Source organism: Cervus canadensis, chromosome 28 (genome assembly GCF_019320065.1).
Source record: "Cervus canadensis isolate Bull #8, Minnesota chromosome 28, ASM1932006v1, whole genome shotgun sequence".
Classification (NCBI taxonomy): Eukaryota; Metazoa; Chordata; class Mammalia; order Artiodactyla; family Cervidae; genus Cervus; species Cervus canadensis.
This window is the reverse complement of record NC_057413.1, coordinates 41,307,407-41,331,206: the sequence shown is the minus strand read 5'-3', so window position 1 is coordinate 41,331,206 and position 23,800 is coordinate 41,307,407. Positions and strand designations below refer to the sequence as shown.

General features: G+C 36.4%; 1 protein-coding gene across 1 annotated transcript in view; it reads left to right on the top strand.

Annotated features, from left to right (window-relative positions):
* The window catches only part of SRPK1 (SRSF protein kinase 1), a 64,763-nt gene that overhangs the window by 15,870 nt on the left and 25,093 nt on the right, over window positions 1-23,800 (top strand). The window contains 4 exon segments of the mRNA XM_043449814.1: window positions 12,218-12,336; window positions 13,158-13,266; window positions 14,171-14,258; window positions 15,318-15,405. Of these exon segments, the coding sequence (XP_043305749.1) occupies window positions 12,218-12,336; window positions 13,158-13,266; window positions 14,171-14,258; window positions 15,318-15,405 (404 nt within the window).

Sequence of the window (23,800 nt, the reverse complement as noted above, 5' to 3'; positions counted from 1 at the left end):
TGTGGTGAGGGGGCTGCTCTGCAGTTGGAGTGTGCAGGCTCTTGATGTGGTGGCTTTTCTTGTTGCAGAGCATGGGCTCTAGGGCACATGGGCTTCAGTAGTTCTGGCATGTGGGCTCAGTAGTTGTGGCTCCCAGGCTCTAGAGCACCAGCTCAGTAGTTGGGGTGTGTGGGCTTAGTTGCTCTGCAGCATCTGATATCTTCCAAGATCAGGGATAAACCCATGTTTCTGGTGTTGGCAGGCAGATTCTGTACCACAGAGCCACCAGAGTAGCCCCAGCACCACCCATTGAAGAGCCTGTCTTTTCCCCATTGTATATTCTTGCCTCCTTGGCCATAGGTTAATTATGTAAGTGCATGAGTTTATTTCTGGGCTCCCAATTCTGTTCCATTTGTCTGTGTCTCCATTTTTGTGCCATTACTGTACTGTTTTGATAATTGTAGCTTTGTAGTATAATTTAAAATCAGGGCACCTGATACCTCCTGCTCTTTCATTCTTTCTCAAGATCGTTTTGGCTCTTCAGAATCTTTTGTGTTCCCATACAGACTTTAGAATTACTAGTTCTATGGAAAATGCTATTGGTATTTTTAATAGGAATTGCATTGAATCTATAGATTACCTTGAGTAGCATGGTCATTTTAACAGTATTAATTCTTCCAGTTTGTGAACACAACTAGTTTTCCCATCTGTGTTGTCTTCAATTTCTTTCATTTGTGTATTATAATTTTCTGAGTACAGATCTTTTTCTTTAGTTAGATTTATTCCTAAGTATTTTATTCTTTTAGATGTGATGGTAATTTGGATTGTTTTTAAATTTCTCTGGTAGTTTTTATTAGTGTATAGAAATGCAACAAAGTTTTGTGTATTAATTTTGTATTCTGCAATTTTACCTATGCATTGATGACATCCACTAGTATTTGGGTGTTATCTTTAGGATTTTCTATGAATTGCATCATGTTATCTGGAAACAATGACAGTTTTACTTCTTCCTTTTCAATTTGGACTCCTTTTATTTATTAGTCCTAAGACAGTCTGATGTTCGTGAGTGACATTGTACAGGAGACAGAGATCAAGACTATCCCCATGGAAAAGAAATGCAAAAAGGCAAAGTGGTTGTCTGAGGAGGCCTTACAAATAGCTGTGAAAAGAAGAGACGCGAAAAGCAAAGGAGAAAAGGAAAGATATTCCCATTTGAATGCAGAGTTCCAAAGAATAGCCAGGAGAGATAAGAAAGCCTTCCTCAGCGATTAATGCAAAGAAATAGAGGAAAACAACAGAACGGGAAAGACTAGAGATCTCTTCAAGAAAATTAGAGATACCAAGGAACATTTCAGGCAAAGATGAGTTTGATAAAGGACAGAAACGGTATGGACCTAACAGAAGCAGAAGATATTAAGAAGAGATGGCAAGACTACACAGAAGAACTGTACAAAAAAGATCTTCATGAGCCAGATAATCACAATGGTGTGATCACTCACCTAGAACCAGACATCCTGGAATGTGAAGTCAAGTGGGCCTTAGAAAGCATCACTACGAACAAAGCTAGTGGATGTGATGGAATTCCAGTTGAGCTATTTCAAATCCTGAAAGATGATGCTGTGAATGTGCTACACTTCAATATGCCAGCAAATTTGGAAAACTCAGCAGTGGCCACAGGACTGGAAAAGGTCAGTTTTCATTCCAGTCCCTAAGAAAGTCAATCCCAAAGAATGCTCAAACTACCGCACAATTGCACTCATCTCACACGCTAGTAAAGTAATGCTCAAAATTCTCCAAGCCAGGCTTCAGCAATACGTGAACCGTGAACTTCCAGACATTCAAGCTGGTTTAGAAAAGGCAGAGGAACCAGAGATCAAATTGCCAACATCTGCTGGATCATCGAAAAAGCAAGAGAGTTCCAGAAAAGCATCTATTTCTGCTTTATTGACTACGCCAAAGCCTTCGACTGTGTGGATCTCAATAAACTGTGGAAAATTCTACAAGAGATGGGAATACCAGACCACCTGACCTGCCTCGTGAGAAACCTGTATGCAGGTCAAGAAGCAACAGTTAGAACTGGACATGGAACAACAGACTGGTTCCAAATAGGAAAAGGAGTACGTCAAGGCTATATATTGTCACCCTGCTTATTTAACTTCTATGCAGAGTACATCATGAGAAACGCTGGGCTGGATGTAGCACAAGCTGGAATCAAGATTGCTATGAGAAATATCAATAACCTCAGATATGCAGATGATACCACCCTTATGGCAGAAAGTGAAGAGGAACTAAAAACCTCTTGATGAAAGTGAAAGATGAGAGTGAAAAAGGTGGCTTAAAGCTTAACATTCAGAAAACTAAGATCATGGCATCTGGTCCCATCACCTCATGGGAAATAGATGGGGAGACAGTGGAAACAGTGTCAGACTTTACTGGGGCTCCAAAATCAGTGTAGATGGTGATTGCAGCCATGAAATTAAAAGACGCTTACTCCTTGGAAGGAAAGTTATGACCAACCTAGATAGCATATTAAAAAGTAAAGACATTACTTTGCCACCAAAGGTCCGTCTGGTCAAGGCTATGGTTTTTCCAGTGGTTGTGTATGGATGTGAGAGTTGGACTGTGAAGAAAGCTGAGTACCGAAAAATTGATGCTTTTGAACTGTGATGTTGGAGAAGACTCTTGAGAGTCCCTTGGACTGCAAGGAGATCCACCCAGTCCATCCTAAAGGAGATCAGTCCTGCATGTTCATTGGAAGGACTGATGTTGAAGCTGAAACTCTAATACTTTGGCCACCTGATGCGACGAGTTGACTCATTGGAAAAGACCCTGATTCTGAGAGGGATTGGGGGCAGGAGGAGAAGGGGACGACAGAGGATGAGATGGCTGGATGGCATCACCGACTCGATGGACATGAGTTTGAGTAAACTCCAAGAGTTGGTGATAGACAGGGAGGCCTGGTATGCTGTGATCATGGGGTCGCAAAGAGTCGGACACGACTGAGCGACTGAACTGAACTGAATGGGTTCTTGATGGAGTTTTTAGATTTCTAGATGTAGTGTCATGTCATCTGCAAATAGTAACAGTTACACACTTTTTCCTTTCTAAATTGAATGCCTCTTATTTCTCTTTCTTGCCTAATTGTGCTGGCTGGGACTTCAGTCCTACATTGAATACAAGTGGTGAGAGGTGGGCATCCTTGTCTTGTTCCTGATCTTAGAGGAAAAGCTTGCAGCTTTTTACCATTGAGCATGATGGTCATTGTGGGCTTGTCACATCTGGCCTTAGTGATACTGAGATATGTTTCCCCTATAGCCGCTTTGTTGAGAGTTTTTAATTATAAATGGATGCTGAATTTTGTCAAATGCTCTTTCTGCATCTATTAAGAAGATCATGTGATTTTTATCCTTCATTTTTTAATGTGGTATATCACGTTGACTGATTTGCAGATATTGAACCATTCTTCATCCTTGGAGTAAACCTTACTTGATCATGATACATGATATTTTTAATGTATTATTTAATTTGGTTTAGTAATGTTTTGTTGAGGATTTTTGCATGTATATTCATCAGTGATACTGGCCTGTAATTTTCTTTTCTTGTGGCATACTTGTCTAGTTTTGGGATTGGGGTAATGCTGTCCTCAAAATGAATTTGGAAGAGTTCCCTTCTCTACTGTTTTTTTGGATGAGTTTGTGAAGGATTGGTATTAATTCTTATTTGAATATTTATTAGAATTCACCAGTGAAGCTGACTGATCCTGGACTTTGGTTGTTAAGAGGTTTTTGGCTGCTGATTTAATCCTTACTAGTAATCAGTCTGTGTTCAGATTTTGTATTTCACCATGATTCAGTATTGGTAAGTTGTATGATTCTAGAAATTTATCCATTTCTTATAGGTTGTCAAATTTGTTGGCATGTAATTGTTTATAATATCAGTTATGATCCTTTGTTGCATCAGCTATAACATCTTCTCTTTCATTTCTGATTTTGAGTCTTCTCTTTTTTTCTTGGTGAGTCTAGCTAAAGGTTTGTCAGTTTTGTTTACCTTTTCAAAGAACTGGCTCTTAGTTCCATTGATCTTCTCTTGTCTTTTCAATCTATTTCATTTATTTCTGCTCTTATCATTATTTACTTTCTTCTAGTAATTTTGGCCTTTGTTTGTTCTTTTTCTAGCTCCTTGAGGTGGAAAGGTAGGATGTTTACTTGAGACTTATTTCTTCAGGTAGGCATTTATCACTCTGAACTTCCCTCTTGGAATTGCTTTTACTTCATCCCACAAATTTTGGTATGTTACTCTTCCATTTTCTTTTGTCTCAAGTTATTTATTTTTCTTTTGATTTTTTCTGAAGAAGAAACAGCTCATTTGTTGTTCAGTAGCATATTGGTTTTTGTTTTTAATTTATTTTTGGTTTCACTGGGTGTTCATTGTAGTGCATGGGCTTCTCATTTCTGGGGCTTCTCTTGTGTGGAGCACGGGCTCTAGGCACACGGGCGTCAGTGGTCACCGCATGTGCACTCAGTAGTTGGGGCTCGCAGGTCTGGTTGCTCCTTGTTATGTGGGATCTTCCTGGACCAGGGATTGAACCCATGTTCCCTGCATTGGCAGGTGGATTTTTATCCTCTGTACCACCAGGAAAGTCCAGCATGTTGTTTTATCTCCACATATTTGTGAAATTTCAGTTTTCTCTATGTACGTAATTTTTAGTTTCATATCATATGGTCAGAAAAGATGCCTGATATAATTTCAATCCTCTTAAACTTATTAAGACTTATTTTGTGGCCTAACACATGATCTGTCTTGGAAAATCTTCCATGTATACTTTAGAAGAATGTGTTTTCTGTTGGTTTGGATGGAATGTATCTGTTACGTCCCTCTGGTCTAATGTATCATTTAGTGATTATTTTTCCTAATTGATTATCTGGATGGTGTCTCCATTGACTTTAATGGGTTACTAAAATCCCCTACTATTATTGTATTGCTGTCTGTTTCTTTAATAATGTGTCGGCTTTATGTATTTAGGTGTTCCTGTGTTGTGCATGCATGCATGCTGCAAGTTTAGTTGCTCAGTCATGCTGACTCTTTATGACCCTTTGAACTGCAGCCTGTCAGGCTCCTCTGTCCATGGAATTGTTCAGGCAAGAATACTGGAATGGGTTGCCATTTCCTTTTCTAGAGGATCTTCCTAACCCAGGGATTGAATGCATGTCTCCTCTGTCTCCTTTATTTCAGGCAGATTCTTTACCCACTTAGCCATCGAGGAAGCCTGTTGGGTGCATAAATACTTAAAGATATTATATTTCATATTGGATTGTCTTCTTTCTCATTATGTAATACCCATATTTGTCTGTTTAATACAGTCTTAGGTTTAAAGCCTCTTTTGTCTGATACAGTTATAGCTACTTCAGCTTTATTTTGGTTTCCATTTGGATGGAATATCTTTCCCTTTACTTTCAGTCTGTATGTATTGTTTCATCTGAAGTGAGTCGAGTTACTTGTAGATGGGTCTTGTTTTTTCCTTTTTTTTAATTTTTAAATCTACTCAGCCATTCTGTTGACTTTTGATGGGAACATTTCGTCTGTTTGCATTTAAAGTAATTATTGGTAAGTATGTGCTTATTGCCATTTTGTTAATTGTTTACTGGCTGTTTTTGTAGTTCCTCTATTTCTTTTCTTGTGCTCTTATTTACATTCTTTTCTCTTTATCTTTTTTAATTTTCTCGGTTTTGCTTTGTGGTTACTGTGAGGCTTACATATGTAACAGTCTATTTTATAAAGTTAATAGCAACTAAGTTTGATCCTGTTCTGAAGCTCAGAGTCTTTATTCTTTCCTTTCCTTCCCTCATGTTGTTTTTGATCTTGCATTTTGCTTGTGTATCCCTTAATTATTGTTACCATAATTATTTTTACAACTTTTGTCTTTTAACCCTCATACTATTAATAGCTATAATAGTGATTAGTCCACTTTATTTTTACTTTCCCAGTGAAATTTCTTCTTTCATGTATTTTCTTATTACCACTCTTTCTTTCCACTCTTTCTTTCCAGCTTAAAGAAATCCCTTTAACATTTCTTGTTAAGGCCATTTTGGGAGTGGTGAACAATTTTAGATTTTGTTTGTCTGGAAGACCCTTATCTCCTTGAATTCTGAATCACTTTCCTAGGTAGAGTATTCTTGGTTAGAAGGTTTTGTCCTTTTGTTTTTTCCTTTAGCAGTTTGAATATATTAGCCATTTCCTTCTAACCTGCAGTTTTTTGAAGAATCCACTGATAATGTCATGGGGGTTCCCTTGCCACATAACAAGGTATATTTTTCTTGCTGCCTTTAGTATTTTCTCCTTGTCCTTAACTTTCGAGATTTTACCTATAATATGTTTTGGTGTGCATCTCTTTGGGTCTGTCTTCTTTGGAACCTTCTGGGATTCCTGGATCTGGATGTCTGCTGTGTGGAGTGTCAACTTTATTATACAAACTTTCAGTTAAGCTCCCTCTTTACCATCCCTCTTCTCAACCTGCGTTCCTGTCCCCCTTCTCCGCTTTAGGTCACCTTACACTTTTTTTCCCCCTAGATTGCCAGAGCATTGCTCTCTCTCCCTGTCTACATTGTAGTAGTTTATTTTAGTTTTATTGGCTTTGAGTGAAGAGATGATATAAATGTAATCGTGCAGTCTATTATAGTCTGTTTCTAGCTTTTTGCTGTAATAAATGCTGTGATAGCCATTGTTACACCTAAATCTTTGTGAATGTGTTCATTTTTCTATAATAAAATTCTTTGCTTTACAATAATTGCGGCTTCACAGGAGGTCGCAAAGACAGGAGAGGAGGCCCCAGGGAGCCTCGTCCAGCCTCATGGCTGCTGCTTGACGTGGGAGAGATTGCCTGTGTGCGCTTGGCTTAACTGTTACGGTGAATATAAGTGAGATCGTTCGAAATGATTGTGACTATTACCTGATGATGCAAATGACCTATCTAGAATGCTGCTTGTTTTAAGTGACCAAATTCAAACTCACTTCCCAGGCTGTATCTAGAGGAGTTAATGGGGCTTCCCTGATGACTCAGCGGTAAAGAATCCACCTGCAATGCAGGAAGCATGGGTTCGATCCCTGGGTTGGAAAGATTCCCTGGGGAAGGAAATGGCAACCTACTCCAGTATTCTTGCCTGGAAAATTCCATGGACAGAGGAGCCTGGTGGGCTACAGTCCATGGGGTCGCAAAAGAGTAAGACACGACTTAACAACTAAACAAAGAGGGGTAAATCTGTGAGGCTGGACTCTGACTATATCTCCATGGAGTTGCCTGTTTTTCTCCACTCCGAGCCAGTAAATGGCTTAGCTTAGTTTCTCTGTATTTTAACATCATTCTCAGACATTTGCCTCCTATTTGGTGGTAGTACTCCCCTCTGACAATTCTTTGGTTCTTATTGCTTAAGATTTCAGACGTAGAGCTTTCAACATCCATTCTTTCCTTCCCAGAAGATTTCTAGATCTTGCAAGGGAGGTGTTTACCCATGGGAAACAAGGGTAGTTAGGGCTAGGTGATTGGCAGCCTTGCCAAGTTATGGAGGGTTATTTCCTAAAAGTAAATGATACCAGACAGAAGAGGCAGCTGAGCATGAGAGAAGTCTAGTCTCCATGCACTCTTCCCAACCTAACAGTAAGTTGTATTTTTTTTTTTAATTTTGCCTATTTTTGAAATGATTTGGCTATTTCCTGAGTAATTCTCATAGGAAAAGATGCCAACAATTCAGAATTGTACTATATAAGACAAAATTTTTAATTTCTTCACTCTTTCCAAGAGGAGAACCAACCCTGTTAACAATTGTCTGTATCCTTGCAGTTCTTAGTTTGTATACTAATATATGTACCTGTATACATTTTTTTAAAAATTAAAGCACACACACATACATATATTATCCAGTTACTTGCCTTTTTCATCATAATGGTGTGTCTTAACTTTCCTTGAATAGTACCGCTCCAGTTACATGAATGTGCTGTAAATTACTTAATTGCTAATATTGATTACTAATTATATTCATTTATTTTACACTAACAATAAAGTGATGACTTTTTTTGCTTTAATCTTTATTTCCTGCTTAGTTAAAAGATCTAGGAGTCTAGATATTGTTGTGACATCACAGCATCATTCTGTTACATGTTCTCTCATAATAATAATGATTTAGCCAAATGTCATTAAGCCAGCCATGTGTTGGAGTCATACTTAAAGCAATCAGAGCCAATATTTTTTAAATAAAATATTTGAACTATAAACAAAAATAAAATAACAAATAACAGTAGCGCCTACTCAGCCTAAGAAAATCTCATTGCCTTATATGATGCCGTGTGTACTCCTCCTTGATCATTTCTCTATATTAATAGTTCGTTCACTTGTGGAATTAATAGCTATCCTGAATTTGTCTTGTATTTCTTTTGTGTTGTTACTTTATTCATTCTTTTTACTCAGCTTTTTAAAAACTGAAATGTGATTGGCATATAATATTGTATAAGTTTAATGTGTACAACATATTTGATGAATTTATATCGCATTATGATTGACATTGTAGTGTTAACTAATAACTCTGTTATATCTTATTATTTCTTCCAGTGGTGGGAACAGTTAAGATCTAGCCTCTTAGAAAGTTTGATGTTTGTAATATAGTTTTATTGTCTATAATTACCATACTGTGTGTCAGAGTTCCAGCAATTCTTTAGGAACTAGTTGCAGTTGTGCAATTATTTATATTTTAACTACACATTGGCTGTTTTGTGTGTTTTTAAACTTTGAAGGTGGGATACATTGTATATATTCTCCAGCTTGCTATTTGCACTCCATCTTATGTTTGTGCAGTTCATTCATGCTGATGGATGTAACTTCTTCATTTTTACTGTTGGATATATTTTATTAAAATACTATAACTTACCTGTCTCTCCTCTTGATGGACATTTAGTTGTTTCCTGCTTTTCATTATTCCAGACAGTGCTACTGTGAACAAGTAATGAAGTACTGATAACACCCTACAGCTTGGATAAACTTTAAAAACATGCTAAGTGAAAATAGTCACAAAAGACCACATAATATGTGATTTTCTATATCTGAAATATGCAGAATAGGCAAATTGATAGAGACATAAAGTAGACCAGTGTTTTCCAGAGTCTGGGGGAAGAGTGTAATAGTGAGTAACTGTTGATGGATTTAGGCTTTTTTTTGGAGGGAGGGGGATAAAAATGTCCTAAATTTAGATTGTAATGAGATTGCACAGCTCTGAATATACTTTAACTAGTGAAGTATACACTTTAGATTGGTGAACTTCTCACATGTGAATTATATCTTCTCTGGTGGCTCAGATGGTAAAGAATTTGCCTGCCATGTGGGAGACCCAGGTTCGATCCCTGGGTTGAGAAGATGCCCTGGAGAAGGAAATGGCAGCCCACTCCAGAACTCTTGCCTGGAGAATCCCGTGGACGAAGGAGCTTGGTGGGCTACAATCCATGGGGTCATAAAGAGTTGGACACAACTGAGCTACTAACACCTACACAAAGAAGTTAAAAGTAACTCCCAGGAAAGTGTTTTCAAATCCAACCCACGAGTAGGTTATAAACCAATTTAGTGAGTCAGAGTGGACTTAACAGTTTCTTTGGTTTTACTTTTTGTTTTGAACTACAGGAATTTCTTCATCATTTCTTCTTTAGAAAATGTAGGAGTGGGGAGTTTGTGTGGCTAATTTGAATATATGAATTCATGAAATGTGTAAGTGAAAATTCATAAATAACATATTCTTTATGATGGTTATGAATATATAGTGTTTGACTACAAAAGACTCAGTCAATTTTTTTTAGTACTTTGGTTTTGCTATTGAGTCATTAGTGATGATTATACCAGAAATGGAATCTTGAGTTGAAAGGATCCTTTGAAATCGGAGAAGACATTCTGACTTGGCTTTTATTACCTCTCCATTCACACTCCAGACTTTGTGTCAGAACAAGCTTGGAAGTATAAGAAGAGCAAAACTGTCAAGCTTTTCCACTGCTTTCTGCTTTCTTCCCAGATTTTTGCCTTGATTCTGTTCTATACCACAGCCAAGTGTATTCCTATTTCTAATATTACTGGTGTTTTAATTGGGTTATAAGTTAGACTTCTTTGGAAGCACACTGCTATTAAATTTTGATCTGTTGTTCATTTCAGTTTATATTGGAGATTTTGTAGATGTACTGGGTTAAATTTTGTATGCTTTGAGAGCTTTAAACTACTGATAACTGGTTTTTCTTCTAAATATAGATAGCATATACTTGTGACATGAAATATTGGTAGGTATCATAAGTTTTAAAGCACAGACTGAAACTATTTTAGACTCCCTTTTCTAGGAAGACTGGTTTTTAGTTTCAAGTGTTAATAAGCTGAAATTCTTTCTGTAGTATTTCTTCAGAAATTTTATACTGTTATAACAACCATCAATCAAAGTTAACAGTGATATTGAGCTCTTTAATCATGTTATCATCACTATCTAGTAGTAACTGTCTCTTGTCTCAAATTTTTTTTCTTTTTTGGGTTTTTGTCTTTTTCTGGCAGAGGCTTTTATGCAGTTGTCTGATGTTCATTGACTGACATCGTGTGTAAAAGCATGGCTTAGTAAAACATGGGTAGTTTGAGAAAGCCAGGGATCTAAAGGAAACTTAGAGACTATAAATCCTATCCTAAAGATAAATGAAGGCGGTACATCATTGAAACAATGCAGGAGTCTGTAGAAAAGGAACATTCAAGAGAAAAAAAAAGTGGGAATTTCATGTCTGTTTTTCACAACTTAATATTTCGCTGCTTTTCAAAAATTTCTCAATTATAGTTCTTAAAATAAAAATTGTAAGACAACAAGTTTGAAATCAGAGAATTTGTTTTAGATCCCTGTCTTAATAAATTTGGAAATGTTAATTCAGACTCATTATTCTCACTTAGGAAAGTAGGCCAGGTAAGTTTCCCAAAGACAAGCTTTCACTAAGAATTGAATCATGCAGTTTTGTAACTACTTTTGTATCCCCTGAGGGACAGAAAGTAGGAAGAGTTGAGGCAGGTTGGAATGGCCACTGAAAATCCAAATCTAGTCATGCTTGCCAATGTAGCAGCAGCCCATTAATTTTGCTATTAAATTTTTTTCTGCAATTGAATCTTTTGAAAAAAACAATCTGATGAAAAAGGTTTGAAAATTCAAATAAAATACTGGGAAATGGGAATTAAAATTCCCTTTTCTGCAACTGCTGAAAAGAGTGATGTGGACACTGCTTCTTTTGCTCAAAGCTTTATGAAGCAGGCAGCTTTTAAGTATCAGAGCCTGAATGCAAATCCAAGTCTTTCTGCCTCCTGAACTACTTACTCAGTGCTCAAAAGTTTCAATATAACTAATTGATGGCATGTAGAGAAAGGAATCAGTTTCAAATGTTTAGCACATTAGAAAATAACATTTTAACCTGTCAAATAAACTGAGTTTTTTAAACTTAGCAATACTTGAATACTTGGAGCCCATATGTGGCTGGAGATGTAATTCATTACAGCTGTTTCAGAAAAGTCATACTATATTAAAAACCATTTGTGGGCACAGACTGAAAAGAAATAAGCCAAAGTGTTAGTATGTTCAGAGTAGAGATGTTTTAGAACAAAATAATTATTTTTAGAATTTCCTATATTTAACGTGTTATTTTTATAAACAGGAAAAATGTTTCTATCTTTATCTGGTAGTTTAAGGGAATAATTCTAAATACAGAATAAAAATTGTCTAAAAATACTCAATGGCTTTAATTTTTAGTACTGAAGAGTTAGAAACAAGTGTCCAGCTGAACAGAATGTACCAGAGTAGACAGTGATACCACCAAGGGAAGTAAGATTTAAGAGCTTGTGGAGGAATGAGGGGGGAAGTTAACAATATAATAGGAAAAGCAGGGTACAAATTTGTTTATAAAGTATGTATGTTTATAAAAATAACAGCAAATAACTGGAGGAAGGTCTAGTAGTTTTACCAGCAGTTTTGTTTGAATATTGAGATTCAAGTAATTTTTCCCCTTTGTACTTTTACATATTTTCCAGATTTTGTTTAATCATGTACTGACGTTTTAAAACTAGGCTTTTCCTAACACGAGGTGAAGTGATAGGTAATGTTTTCCTAGGCTGGCACTGTGTAACATTCTGTTTGTGTTATCTGTTCATGGGTCCTGTTTTCTTCTGCTCACATGGAATGAATATGTTTGTATTATTTCTTAGATCTGAAACTCAGCCCCGAGGCTCTGCTCCGCACTCTGAGAGTGACCCACCCGAGCAGGAAGAGGAGATCCTGGGATCTGATGATGATGAGCAGGAAGATCCCAATGATTACTGCAAAGGTAAGGTTTTCTGTGAGGAGATACCAAGTAAGATGTAATTCATGTGTACACTCTTTCATTTGAATATTTGATCTGTCAGCATAAACGGTATTAATGCTTTCTGCTTATTGCATCCTTTTTTCTAAGTATAGGAATTAGTATTTCCTTTTAGTTTGACTTAATTAAAGCTTTGTTTAAATTAAATGTATCTACTCCTTCTTTCCTTAAAAAATGATAGTGCATATTTTCCTTATAAAATTTCAGAAATATATTAAACAAAAAGAAAACAAAAGTCATTTATAATGCTGTCATCCAGAAGTGAACAGTGATAACATTTGGTATATAGACTTTTGAAAAACATATTTTCACTACTCTTTTCTCAAAGTGATGATTGCTAAGCTACATTATATTAGACATATGGATACTTAAAAACTGTGGCGTAAGATTGCCTGATAATATTTTGTTTCTTTTACAAAACGTTCCAGGATTCTTGGGTAGGATCGGATCTCATAACAGAATGTTATCTTACCATCAAGGAGAACTTGGTTCTTCTCAGCAGGCAGAGATAGATGTTTAAATCCTTTGATTCCTGCCACTGTTGTCAGTCTTTTCTGGTCTTCTGGTTTCTGTTTGCTGTGTTTTGGAAAAGTAATTTTTTTTTTCAAGTTAACATGAGCTCAATAATACTGTGTTGCTGACTTGATTTAAAATTTTCTTTTGTTGAATTGATTGTATTAAAAGAAACCATTTTTATTTGCTGAAGATGTATACATGTTGGAAAATGTGAGTCTTTGGTTTTTTTTCCTACTTAAGTGATTATTTCCCTCTATTGTTTCTTCCAGGAGGTTATCATCTTGTGAAAATTGGAGATCTGTTCAATGGGAGATATCATGTGATCCGAAAGTTGGGCTGGGGACACTTTTCAACTGTGTGGTTATCATGGGATATTCAGTAAGTTTTAGTACAAGAGGATTAGGTGATTCCTAAATGTTTGTGTTTAATTTTCCGCTTTTAGTCTAGCTCTAGACTGATTTCTTAATAAAAATCTTACAGTTAATAATCTTTATGTTCTCGGGCAAATGACTTTCCTCTGGTAAAGCAGCACCTTAGAGGAGACACAAGATTGATTGAATTTTTATCAGTAAGGCTCCTGAAACTCCCAAATTAAAAACATTACGGATACTCAAAGATAGTATAGTATGTTAGTTCATAGTTTTTCCCACTGGAGTAGAGCTAAATTTTTAGATGGTGTCCTAGACCAACCTGTGTGAAATTATTTTCTTGTGTTTTGTTTCTATAACAGATTTGCTCAGCCATACAGTCTAAAACCGCTACGTAAAAATCACAGGCAGTTAACACTGGATGTTTACCTTAAAGTGTATCTTCTATCTTTGATGAGACAGCAATTGCTATCTATGCACTGTTTTTATCAGTTTTTCACCCAAGTACTTCTTCTGGCTTCTTAGAGGAAAGAATAATACTATAGCTTTTAACCTTTTAGGTTTTGCTATATAAGTATACAGAATACTTCTGATTTGGTGAAGTTTCCCCCCTTATCTCCATTTCATGGTTTTACATGGATTCATGGAGCATTCAGAAAGTAGATTTTAACTCAGAGAAAATGTTTGATGACTGACATTACCTAGGAACAGATTTTCTTCTTCGTATAAGTTAAATTTGGCCAGTTAATGCTATTAACAGGTACAGATGATCCCACAGAAGTAGTAGTTTGTGTTTGACCAGGGGAACATGAAATCAATATTTTTCTGTCACTGTCTCCCAGTTATGGTTAAATCTTAGCTTCCTAATGGAAAGCTAAGGCATTTGGTCTTAATTGCCTGTGTTTGTTTCTTAGGGGAAAGAAGTTCGTGGCAATGAAAGTAGTTAAAAGTGCTGAACATTATACTGAAACTGCACTTGATGAAATCCGGTTGCTGAAATCAGTAAGTATTAGACTGTATGTGTGAGCTGCATTATAAATAAATAAAGTTTTATTAAAGTTAAGGCATACCAAGTATACACTTTTTGGCATGGCTAAGTTTTACTGTGAATTTCCGGTATCCTTAAAGAGGTAGAAGAAGACAGTATTTACACAGTCTGTGTATTTGGTAGGGAACTGGTAGAATATGCTGTGATGGCAACTCTCCCTATATATGCACACTGAAAAGAAACCTTGCAAATAAAAATGTTTTGAGCATGTTTTATGTGCCAGATAACACAATGTTTTTCTTTCCTGTCATGGTTAAAAGAAAAGGAGTGAATAAATATATAACTTCTATTTTGTTTTAAAATCTTTAAAAATATTTAATAAATAAGCACTATAGTTATTAATTCCCTTATGTTACCTGGAAACTTAGGTAAATATTTTCAAAACTTATTTTTAGTTTTCTTAAAAATTAGGAAATGTCAGTGAGGTAGAAGAAGCTTGAATCCCAAGTGAGAAGACATGAGTTTTTAGGACCAGCTCTATCTGAATATATCCTCAACTTTATTTCCTCTGAGCCTTAGATTTTTCATTCAGAAAAGTGAGGATGCTAGACCAAGAGAGCTTCAGGGAAATACTTTCAATGTGCTTGTCTGTAACAAGATGAGCTCATGCCCCAAAGTAAATCAGGGTACTGCTTCGTTCCCTGAGAATGTTTTTCTGTGAAAAAAATGAAGACTGCATAAGCAGTATGGTTAGTGCTGCGGTTGATTGGCATCATGCAAAAGCTCCTGAATTCTTCCTGGCCTGGTAACTAGCAGTTAACTTGGGAGCAAGTAGCAAAATTTATAATTAGAACAGTGATTATATAATACAATCTTTGTTGATTGTATCTTCTTTTGTGAACTGTTGATGTTAAGTTCTTTGAGCTATTAAAATTTTGTGTCTGTCTTATAGATTTGTATGAGCTCTTTTCTGAAGTAATCCTTTGTTACATATGCTGCTGGTATCCCCTCCCTCACCATTTGGTTTATTTCTATGCTTTCCCTTTTTTTAAATATTGTCACCCCTATTATAGGTTCGTAATTCAGATCCTGATGATCCAAACAGAGAAATGGTTGTTCAACTACTAGATGACTTTAAAATATCAGGAGTTAACGGAACACGTATCCTTTTTAGAACCTATTTTGAAAACAAATCATGACATAACTTTATTTCAAAGAAAAGAATGAGATTTGCACTGGTCTCTTTTCTCAAACTATAATCAAAATGTTTTTTATTTTATTGTAAACTTTTGAACACATTGTGAATCATGTCTGTCTTTTGTATGTTGTGTTTTTAAAGCTATTGCTTTACACTTTTTCCTTTTTTCAGGCAAATTAAAACTGAAGTCAAAAGAAACTTTAAGAAGAAAGACTAGTAGTACTAAAACTAAGTAAAGTTTCTATTTTTTTACCAATTAACACAGATTTTAATGGAATTATTGAGAAATAGGTTAAATAAGAATTCAGTGCACTTTATTATCTCAATATTTAAGAGGCTGTACATGTAGATTATGCTTAAAATCTAAATGTAATTGTTCATATTCTGTCGTAATGAAAAAAACTGACTAGTTTTATGTTTTGATCTGAAATTTTAGAGTTTTAAAGTTGGAAGGAATGTTAGCTGTTTTTTTTCCCCCATAAGTTAATATCAGTGTGACATGCAAAGAGCTGTTTGAAAGATTGTTGCAACAGCTATGCTTGTAAAGGCCTATCAAATTTTTCAGAATAAAAGATGAAGAATTTCACTTGGATTGGGGAGTCTAAAACTTTTTTTAAAGTGTATTAAAATGTGTAAGGAAAGATTTCATGTATCATTCTACTTTCTCTGCATGTTTAGCTTCTCTTAACACACACTGTTTGTAGCCAGTGACTTGTTAAAGGAAATGGGCTACATAGGACTCTGTTGTATCATGTGGACTGTGATTTAAGAGATTTGAACTAAAACACATGGAGAAAGGATAAGAAACGAGAGAGAACAGGTGATAACATGAAGATTTTATCTGTCATTCTGAAGTTAGTTTTCAGTTATTTCCTTGGAGAAGTATAAATTATATCCCCCTGCCCTCCGTCTCTAAGGAATACAGATAGAAGAATCATGCCATGTGAATCATCAATTTATGTCTGTTGTGGTCATTTCATAGGTGACTTACTGTGTGTGTGTGCGCACACATTTTTTCAAAGAATTAGGAAGGCTAATCAAGAAATAAACCATATAGGATATTGTGATGGCTGTTAGATTCTATTTCCCTATTGTTTGACCTTGTAATGCTTGTCTGTGTGCCAAATTTCTCTCTTAATTTGGGGACATTATAGTAAAACTGTAGAAATAGTCTGTATAATCCTCTTAGTAATGCAGAGTACCTTTTAACTATTGAAATATGTTAATAGATTTGAATTTCAAGTTCTAAGATATTTTCCAAACATCACCGTATGGTTTCTCTGTAGTTTCTGTCCACTGAGTTCCTATTTTATTCATTTCTCCCTTTATCCTTAGCCATTTCTCTCTGCCCTTCCTCCTACTTGTCTCCCAGCTGATTCAGTTACGGCATTATTTGCTGCTTCTAGAGATTGAAAAGGATAGAACTCAGAGCACTGAGTTAAGGTTTAATGGGTTATGTCATTCTCCTGCCCCTCATCTCTTCACAACACAGGCATAACTGTATGGAGCTACGTATCTGATTTTCTTTGTATCTGGGTATACTGCCTTTTCTCTGGAGCACTGTTCTTTCTCATTTTGAAGTCTCACAAGGACTCTGAACTAGAAAGTTAGTCATAGACTTCAGTATAAATGGGTTTGTTCTACTTCCATGGGTGGTGAGGGGAGAAGAGTGATTAAGAAGTAACAGCTGATCTTTACATAATATTAACATAAGTCAGTGTCGTTTTTGGTCACCTATGTGACCTATGTTTTTAGGATACTTTTTTTCTAGTGTGTATTTTACCTCTTTTGCTAGCTCTTCTTGTTCATAAAGCACTCTAAATGTGGCTGTTAATTAATTTTCAGCCTTTTTTCTTTACACCATCTCCCACAAATTTTTTTTTTTGCATATGCTTTTGCTGTTTCACCCAGTTCATTTTGTTTTTAAGCTATTAAATGTTTGATCATTTTTATATCACTACTTGCAAATTAAAACAACATTGTTGTCAAATTGTAATGCTTCTCTCAAAGGAAAGTTAATAAAGCTAAGAACTTGAGAATAACTTAAAATTCTCTTTTCTGGTTTGTTTGTTTAAGCAATCAGCATTCTAAAATATCTTACTTTGGTATATTACATATATACAGAAATAGAATAGTTTGAATCCTCAGAGATCCATTACTCATTCCCAAATTTATCAACTCATAACCAATGTTGTTTTGTCTGTATCTCCTGATAATTTTGTGACCAGTCTTAAATATATTACTTCATCCATAATTATTTTAGAAAGTATTTCCAAAAGATAGAGACTGTTAAAATATAACCCCAACATAGTTATTATTCCTTAAAAAGTTGGGGACCAGTTTCTTAGTCCCTTTATGTAGTCAGTATTTCAGTCTCTCTAGATGTCTCTTTTTCTTTTTTTAATTTTTAACTTCAGTCAAGAGTCACATAAAGTTTTTAACAGTTCCTTTATTATTTGGCACATCAAAATGTCGCAGGCTCATTTTATATATTTATTGTCCGATATATATATATATGATGTCCCTTCATTCTTTTCCGCCCCTCCCATTTTTTGTGTCACTTGGAAGTTGCCCTTACAGCTTACTCTTGTGGGTCTGTGGGTTGGTTGGTTTGGATTATTTTTTCTTTCTGTGTTGCATTTTGGATAGTTTCTATTGCTGTGCTTTGGGGTTTACTAATCTCATTCTGCAGTGCCTGATCTGCCATTTATCCCATCCATGGTATTTTTCATCTCTCACTTGTTGCTTTTCATCTCAAAAGTTCAATTTGGGTCTCTTTTTCTTCCAGTTTTAGTGAGATATAATTTGATAGTTATCACACACACTGTGATAAGTCTACTAAGGTTATATTATCACACAGAGATGTTAAAAGTCGACTATTGTCCACACTGTACATTTCACACCCATGACTCACTTATTTTGCAACTGGAAGTTTGTAGTTATTAATCGGTCTCACCTGTTTCTTTCCTCCTCCAACCGTCCTCCCTCTGGCAACCACCTGTTTGTTCTCTGTATCTGTAACTGTTTTCTGGTGTTTGTTCATCTGTTTTTGTCTGTTATTCCACGTTATTAAGTGAAAGTGTATGGTGTTTGTCTTTCTCTGTCTCATTCATCTCACTTAGAAGCATACCCTTTAGGTTCATCTGTGTCACAAATGGCAAGGTTTCATTGTTTTTATGGCTTATCCATTAATATGTATACACCACCTCTTCTCTGGGTCTCTCTCTTTTTTAAAATCTTTTGTATCTCTTCAACATATGGAGTACTGCTATGACTGTTTAATTTCCTTGTCTGCTAGTTCTAACAAGTGGGTCAGTTCTGGGTCAGTTCTAAATGATTGATAATTCTAATTTTCAGATACATTTTCCTGCATCTTTGTTGCCTGGTAGTCTTTCATTGAGACACTGTGATTTTTACCTTGTTGGCTGTTGGATATTTTGCATTCCTTTAAATCTGGAGCTTTGTTCTGCAATGCATTTATTGTCAGGAAACAGTATGATCCTTTTCAGATTTTACCTTTATGATTTGTTAGATGGCTAAGACTAATTGTTCCTTCCTGAGGCAAGGTCTTCCTAAATATTCTGCCAACTGCCCCATAACTATGAATTTTTCCAGGTTTTTTTTTTTTAATTGGACTTGCCCAGTGGCTTATATGATAAAGTATCTGTCTGCAATGTAGGAGACCTGGGTTCGATCCCTAGGTCGGGAGAAGGGAATGGCTACCCACTCCAGTTTCTTTCCTGGAAAATCCCATGGACAGTGGAGCCTGGTGGGCTATGGTCCATGGGGTTTCAGAGCCGACAAGACTGAGTGACTTTCACTTTCTGTTCTGTTCTGACAATCACTTTCTGTAATTGATACACAACGTTGTATTAGTTTTTGGTATATAGTGTAATGATTTAATAGATGTATATACATTGCAAAATGATTACCATAGTAAGTTAACAGCCATCACCACACATAGTTACACATTTTTCTTGTGTTGAGAACTCTCTGAGCAATTCTCAAATATACAGTATTGTATTATTAAGTACAGTCACCATCCTGTACCTTACACACTCAGCACTTACTCATCTTATAACCGGAAGTTTGTACCTTGTGACCACCATCACCTGTTCCCCCACCTCCCACCTTTGGCAGCCACTCGTCTGTTTTCTGTGTCTGCGTTTGTTGTCTTGCTTTGGTCTTAGATTCCACATATAAGTGAGATCATACAGTCGTCATCTTTGATTTGGCTAACACCCTCAAGGTGCATCCATGTTGTCCCAAACAGCAGGCTTCCCTTCTTAAGGCTGAATGAGAATATCCCGTTGTGCATGTAGACCACATTCTCTTCATGTTCATCCATCACTGGACACTTAGGTTGCTTCTGTGTCTTGCTGTTTGTTTTGCATTTCCCTGGTGATTAGTGATGTCGAACTCTTTTTCATGTACTTGTTGGCCATCTGTATGTCTTCTCCAGAAAAATGTGTTCAGATTCTTTGTTATTGTTTTAATCAGACTGAGGTCTTTTCCCCCTGTTGAGTCATGTGAGCTTTTTTATAATTTTTATAAAATTAACTCCTTGTCAGATCTTTGATTTTTAAGTATTTTTTCCCATTCCATAGGTGGCCTATTCATTTTCATTTTGTTTCCTTTTTTTCTGCAGAGGATTTTTAGTTTGAAATAGTTCTTGTTCATTTTTGCTTTTGTTGACTTTGTTTTTGGTGTCAGATCCAAAATATTATTGCCAAGACCAATGTCAAGGAGCTTACCACCTGTGTATTCTTTTAACAGTTTTACTGTTTCAGGTCTTATGTTCAGGTATTTAATACATTTTGAGTTGATTTTGGGATATACTATAAGATAACAGTCTAGTTTCATCCTTTTTCAGGTGGCTGTTCAGTTTTCCCAGCGTGACTTACTGAAGTCACTGTCCCCATTGTATATTCTTGGCTCCTTTGTTGTAAGTTAATTGATCACATATGTGTGGATTTACTTCTCACCTGCAACTGAGTTTTTCTAGTCTTCCTGGTTGGAGCGCTGTGGGGGTGCTGGGCACTGTTCCCTCTAGTCCTTTCAGATGGTTTCCCCGCCGCCAGTAGCTTCCTCATATGCCTGTGCTGACTGCCGCTCTGCTGAGTGTTTGAGGCGGACCGCGTTGCTGACCTTCAGGACTCTGTACAGCTCTCTCCTGTCTAGTGCCTTGTGCTGTGACCCATAGCTGCTGCCTTGATCTCCCAGGATCCAGTTCTGTCTGTTTAACTCAAAGGGGTTTGCCTGGAAAGTTTCAAGGCAGTAAGAAGACAGTAATCTGTCAGAGATCACTGCCTTCTTTGCCTGACATCCAAGGTTGTTAAACCTGTTGCTTTATGTATTTTGCTTGATTTTGTAAACCTGTTGCTTTATGTATTTTGCTTGATTTTGTTGTTGCTTAAAGCGAGAGGGTAAACCCAGTCCCTGTTACTCTATCTTGACTAAAGAAGTTCCTAGACGTATGTTTAACTCTAAGAAATTTTTTTTTTTTTTAATTTTTTTATTAGTTGGAGGCTAATTACTTCACAACATTTCAGTGGGTTTTGTCATACATTGATATGAATCAGCCATAGATTTACACTTATTCCCCATCCCGATCCCCCCTCCCACCTCCCTCTCCACCCGATTCCTCTGGGTCTTCCCAGTGTACCAGGCCCGAGCACTTGTCTCATGCATCCCACCTGGGCTGGTGATCTGTTTCACCATAGATAGTATACATGCTGTTCTTTTGAAACATCCCACCCTCACCTTCTCCCACAGAGTTCAAAAGTCTGTTCTGTATTTCTGTGTCTCTTTTTCTGTTTTGCATATAGGGTTATCGTTACCATCTTTCTAAATTCCATATATATGTGTTAGTATGCTGTAATGTTCTTTATCTTTCTGGCTTACTTCACTCTGTATAAGGGCTCCAGTTTCATCCATCTCATTAGGACTGGTTCAAATGAATTCTTTTTAACGGCTGAGTAATATTCCATGGTGTATATGTACCACAGCTTCCTTATCCATTCATCTGCTGATGGGCATCTAGGTTGCTTCCATGTCCTGGCTATTATAAACAGTGCTGCGATGAACATTGGGGTGCACGTGTCTCTTTCAGATCTGGTTTCCTCAGTGTGTATGCCCAGAAGTGGGATTGCTGGGTCATATGGCAGTTCTATTTCCAGTTTTTTAAGGAATCTCCACACTGTTCTCCATAGTGGCTGTACTAGTTTGCATTCCCACCAACAGTGTAAGAGGGTTCCCTTTTCTCCACACCCTCTCCAGCATTTATTGCTTGTAGACTTTTGGATAGCAGCCATCCTGACTGGCGTGTAATGGTACCTCATTGTGGTTTTGATTTGCATTTCTCTGATAATGAGTGATGTTGAGCATCTTTTCATGTGTTTGTTAGCCATCTGTATGTCTTCTTTGGAGAAATGTCTGTTTAGTTCTTTGGCCCATTTTTTGATTGGGTCATTTATTTTTCTGGAATTGAGCTGCAGGAGTTGCTTGTATATTTTTGAGATTAATCCTTTGTCTGTTTCTTCATTTGCTATTATTTTCTCCCAATCTGAGGGCTGTCTTTTCACCTTACTTATAGTTTCCTTTGTAGTGCAAAAGCTTTTAAGTTTCATTAGGTCCCATTTGTTTAGTTTTGCTTTTATTTCCAATATTCTGGGAGGTGGGTCATAGAGGATCTTGCTGTGATTTATGTCGGAGAGTGTTTTGCCTATGTTCTCCTCTAGGAGTTTTATAGTTTCTGGTCTTACATTTAGATCTTTAATCCATTTTGAGTTTATTTTTGTGTATGGTGTTAGAAAGTGTTCTAGTTTCATTCTTTTACAAGTGGTTGACCAGTTTTCCCAGCACCACTTGTTAAAGAGGTTGTCTTTTTTCCATTGTATATCCTTGCCTCCTTTGTCAAAGATAAGGTGTCCATAGGTTCGTGGATTTATCTCTGGGCTTTCTATTCTGTTCCATTGATCTATATTTCTGTCTTTGTGCCAGTACCATACTGTCTTGATGACTGTGGCTTTGTAGTAGAGCCTGAAGTCAGGCAGGTTGATTCCTCCAGTTCCATTCTTCTTTCTCAGGATTACTTTGGCTATTCGAGGTTTTTCGTATTTCCATACAAATTGTGAAATTATTTGTTCTAGTTCTGTGAAAAATACCATTGGTAGCTTGATAGGGATTGCATTGAATCTATAGATTGCTTTGGGTAGAATAGCCATTTTGACAATATTGATTCTTCCAATCCATGAACACGGTATGTTTCTCCATCTGTTTGTGTCCTCTTTGATTTCTTTCATCAGTGTTTTATAGTTTTCTATGAATAGGTCTTTTGTTTCTTTAGGTAGATATACTCCTAAGTATTTTATTCTTTTTGTTGCAATGGTGAATGGTATTGTTTCCTTAATTTCTCTTTCTGTTTTTTCATTGTTAGTATATAGGAATGCAAGGGATTTCTGTGTGTTAATTTTATATCCTGCAACTTTACTATATTCATTGATTAGTTCTAGTAATTTTCTGGTAGAGTCTTTAGGGTTTTCTATGTAGAGGATCATGTCATCTGCAAACAGTGAGAGTTTCACTTCTTCTTTTCCTACCTGGATTCCTTTTACTTCTTTTTCTGCTCTGATTGCTGTGGCCAAAACTTCCAACACTATGTTGAACAGTAGTGGTGAGAGTGGGCACCCTTGTCTTGTTCCTGATTTCAGGGGAAATGCTTTCAATTTTTCACCATTGAGGGTGATGCTTGCTGTGGGTTTGCCATATATAGCTTTTATTATGTTGAGGTATGTTCCTTCTATTCCTGCTTTTTGGAGAGTTTTAATCATAAATGAGTGTTGAATTTTGTCAAAGGCTTTCTCTGCATCTATTGAGATAATCATATGGTTTTTATCTTTCAATTTGTTAATGTGGTGTATTACATTGATTGATTTGCGGATATTAAAGAATCCTTGCATTCCTGGGATAAAGCCCACTTGGTCATGGTGTATGATTTTTTTAATATGTTGTTGGATTCTGTTTGCTAGAATTTGTTAAGGATTTTTGCATCTATGTTAATCAGTGATATTGGCCTGTAGTTTTCTTTTTTTGTGGCATCTTTGTCTGGTTTTGGAATTAGGGTGATGGTGGCCTCATAGAATGAGTTTGGAAGCTTACCTTCATCTGCAATTTTCTGGAAGAGTTTGAGTAAGATAGGTGTTAGCTCTTCTCTAAATTTTTGGTAGAATTCAGCTGTGAAGCCATCTGGTCCTGGGCTTTTGTTTGCTGGAAGATTTTTGATGACAGTTTCGATTTCCTTGCTTGTGATGGGTCTGTTAAGATCTTCTATTTCTTCCTGGTTTTTAAAAATATTTG